This window comes from Zingiber officinale, chromosome 4A, assembly GCF_018446385.1.
Source record: "Zingiber officinale cultivar Zhangliang chromosome 4A, Zo_v1.1, whole genome shotgun sequence".
NCBI lineage: Eukaryota > Viridiplantae > Streptophyta > Magnoliopsida > Zingiberales > Zingiberaceae > Zingiber > Zingiber officinale.
In genome coordinates, this window is record NC_055992.1 from 96,263,036 (window position 1) to 96,265,963 (window position 2,928).

The following is a 2,928-nucleotide window of genomic DNA, read 5'->3' on the forward strand; positions in this document are numbered from 1 at the left end:
TTCGAAGGGTATTTCCTTAGTTTCTGTTTGAGAGTGATTCGTTTCATTGGCTACGAAATTGATCTAGGGTTTGGTTCCGAAATTTTGTTTTTCCATCACTTCCATTGGTTGTTTTTGAGTCCTATTTTAAATAGTGTTGCATATCGATTGAAACTTCCTTACACGATATTAAATTGGCTCCGATTTTTAGTTGCGTGGTTTAGATGATTCGGATTTGTCTATGAATTGGTTGGTTATTTCTTTAGTTTACTTGTGCATCTGTTATTTGTTCCATGGGCCTTATTTATTTATTATCTGGTGCCCTGGGTCCTTCGAAGCAAGAAAAGCAGTGAAAATTATCTTTATCGAGTTGGCGGTCGATCCCCTGGAAGCATCATTCTTCTTTTTCTCTGGCTCACTTTGCAGATTTTTACTGTGGAGGCTCTTTTTCTCTTTTTTGATCGTTAATGTTGACATGGCTAGATTTGGGCGATTTCATTGCAGCTGGTACGTCACCTACATCCTCTATAAGCAAGGCTCCATTACAGAAAGATATTGAGAATGGTAGATGCCTTGGTTTATCTTCTGAGGAATACAATCGAGAAGCTTGTCTTGACGCAAGTGAACGGGAGTCCACTGTTAGCATCACTGTGTTTGGAGCCTCTGGTGACCTAGCCAAGAAGAAAATATTTCCAGCCCTGTTTGCACTTTATTATGAAGATTGCCTTCCAAAGGTCTGAATGTTGTTAAATTTTCTCTTACAATTATATATTTTGTCTAAGTCAAGTAAATGTATATGTATGTGGTCTTTCAGCATTTTACAATTTTCGCTGATTGCATTTCTTAGAATTGTCATTGCAGTCGAGGACAAATAGAGAGTATTTTGAATACATCACTGATGCTAAGTTGGGAGATCCTTCAATTCATTACCAATGCTTAACAAAATGGATGTCATCAATGGATATTGACGAAACTGATGACAATGAACCACCCTGTATTCGTGGAGATTGTGATAGGATTTGGGTTGACAATGAGAATTTTTAGTTTGGTAACTTTATTTATGATTTATACATATGACTATTTACTTTAACACTGATGCTAGGTCAGCTAACTTTAGGTAGTTTTCAAGATCATGTACATGTTTTTTGTTTCCTTCAAAACTTGTGTCAACGGTTGATTACCTCAATTTTGAAAAAGTCCTGAGTCCTTCGCTAATTGTTCAATTCTTAATTCAGTTCGGATTGTCAAGTACTCTTCCTTCTATCTGACTATGTCTATAGTAATACTTTATGATGCAGATTTCGATATTTACTTTGATGTTCATGTATGAAGTTTTGAGTTCTTTATGAACTAGCCTAGCATACGGCAATCTTCCAATTTTCTACTCTCAGGATAAGAATGTACAATAGTGAACTTGTGGGATATAGATCAAACTTAATCATTTGGCACTATCTGCTTATGATTGACCCATGGTTTTACTGCAAGCCCCTCTGAATTCCATGTTGCATTATCACCCCCTGAAATACTAGCATCACTGTAGGGATAGAATTGGTTATGGTATAGTTTTGACAAGGATTTCCAGGTAGGTTATAGGAATTATGAAACCAAGAGGAACCTAGTGTAATTAGGTCTAAAGGATAGTATTGATTATGATATAGTTTTGACAAGGATTTCCAACAGGTTATAACCATTTGAAACAAAGAGGAGCCTAGTGTAATTATGTGGCAATTTGATGTTGCTGATTTTATTGGCCGACTTCTGGAATCAACCATTTTTTTCCTTTTCTTAGCTGATTTTATTTCTTCAACATTTTCCTCTAATTGATATCATTTTGTGTAGAATGCTCTTCTCAAGTTTACACAGTTATTGAAGGCCAAAGAGCAAGTTGTAGCTGGTAAAATGTACTACCTGACTCTGGAGGCTAATGATTGTGGATCCAAAAAACAATATAAGGCTAAAGTCTGGGTCAAGCCTTGGATGAACTTCATGGAGCTTGAGGATTTTAAGCCACTGACTGATAGCCCTAGTACCTCCTCACAAGGTATGGTTGCTTTATTTGCTACCATTCATTCTCGCCAAAACTATTTCTTTTTAAAATCCCTATTTTCTCAGATAAGTTGATTCAAAAAATGCCTTTCGCCAAGGCGTGTATTGTGGCTCATATACCTTTTTCTGTTACCGAACAGATCACCAAAATATGAGCTCATTCTTTCTCTTTCATTTTTTTTCTTTATCCAGGTGAATCATAATTTAGTTTGCTAAAGTTTCAATCCCCACAAGAGAACTTCATAGCGTGCACAAATGTGTGGTTTTGTTGCTGCCTTCCACAGTATATTTAACGAAGTTCTATATATATGTGGTATGATATTGTTATAGCTTGTAAATTTTAATGAAATGGGCATTGAAAATTTTAATTAGTTTATTTTTGATAGATAGTAAATTTTAATTCACTTGAGTTGCTTCATACATATGAAGCGACTATTTAATGTGTGTTGAATTTGTTTATCCTTGTTATGCAGACAAGAAGCAATTGGAGCAAAGTAGTGAAGGGGCGAAGAAAGAAAGTGTTGGTGCTCCTTCCGAGAACAGAATCTTAAAGCAGAAGAAATCCAAGAAAGAAAAATCATCAAAGGAACAGGAGGAGCATGATCAGAATCAGGAGAAAGGAGACATTGAAGCTGAAGTGGCAGATGCATCTGCAGTTGACGTAAAGGAAAGGATAAAGAAGGTGGCCTCCATGAGGTAGAAGAAATCAAGCAAATAGATGGATGTCGAACAGTTGAATAAAAGGGTTTCTTACTTAAGTAGTAGGCTAATTAGTACCTCAACTAGTCAATTGGTGGATACAGACTTGATGTGTATAATATTTATGTGGATACAGACTTGATGTGTATAATATTTATGTGTTGGTTACATGGATATTGACTTGTCTGTATAATATCGGTTTTT

The 2,928-nt window shown here is 35.9% G+C and overlaps 1 protein-coding gene across 1 annotated transcript; it reads left to right on the plus strand.

The window, feature by feature from the left end:
* Window positions 1-540: 540 nt before the first annotated feature.
* On the plus strand, window positions 541-2,725 carry LOC121972522 (cysteine proteinase inhibitor 6-like). The gene is made up of 3 exons (XM_042524179.1): window positions 541-645; window positions 1,819-2,020; window positions 2,499-2,725. Exons 1-3 carry the CDS (start codon window positions 541-543, stop codon window positions 2,723-2,725), a joined length of 534 nt encoding a protein of 177 aa, XP_042380113.1.
* Window positions 2,726-2,928: the final 203 nt, after the last annotated feature.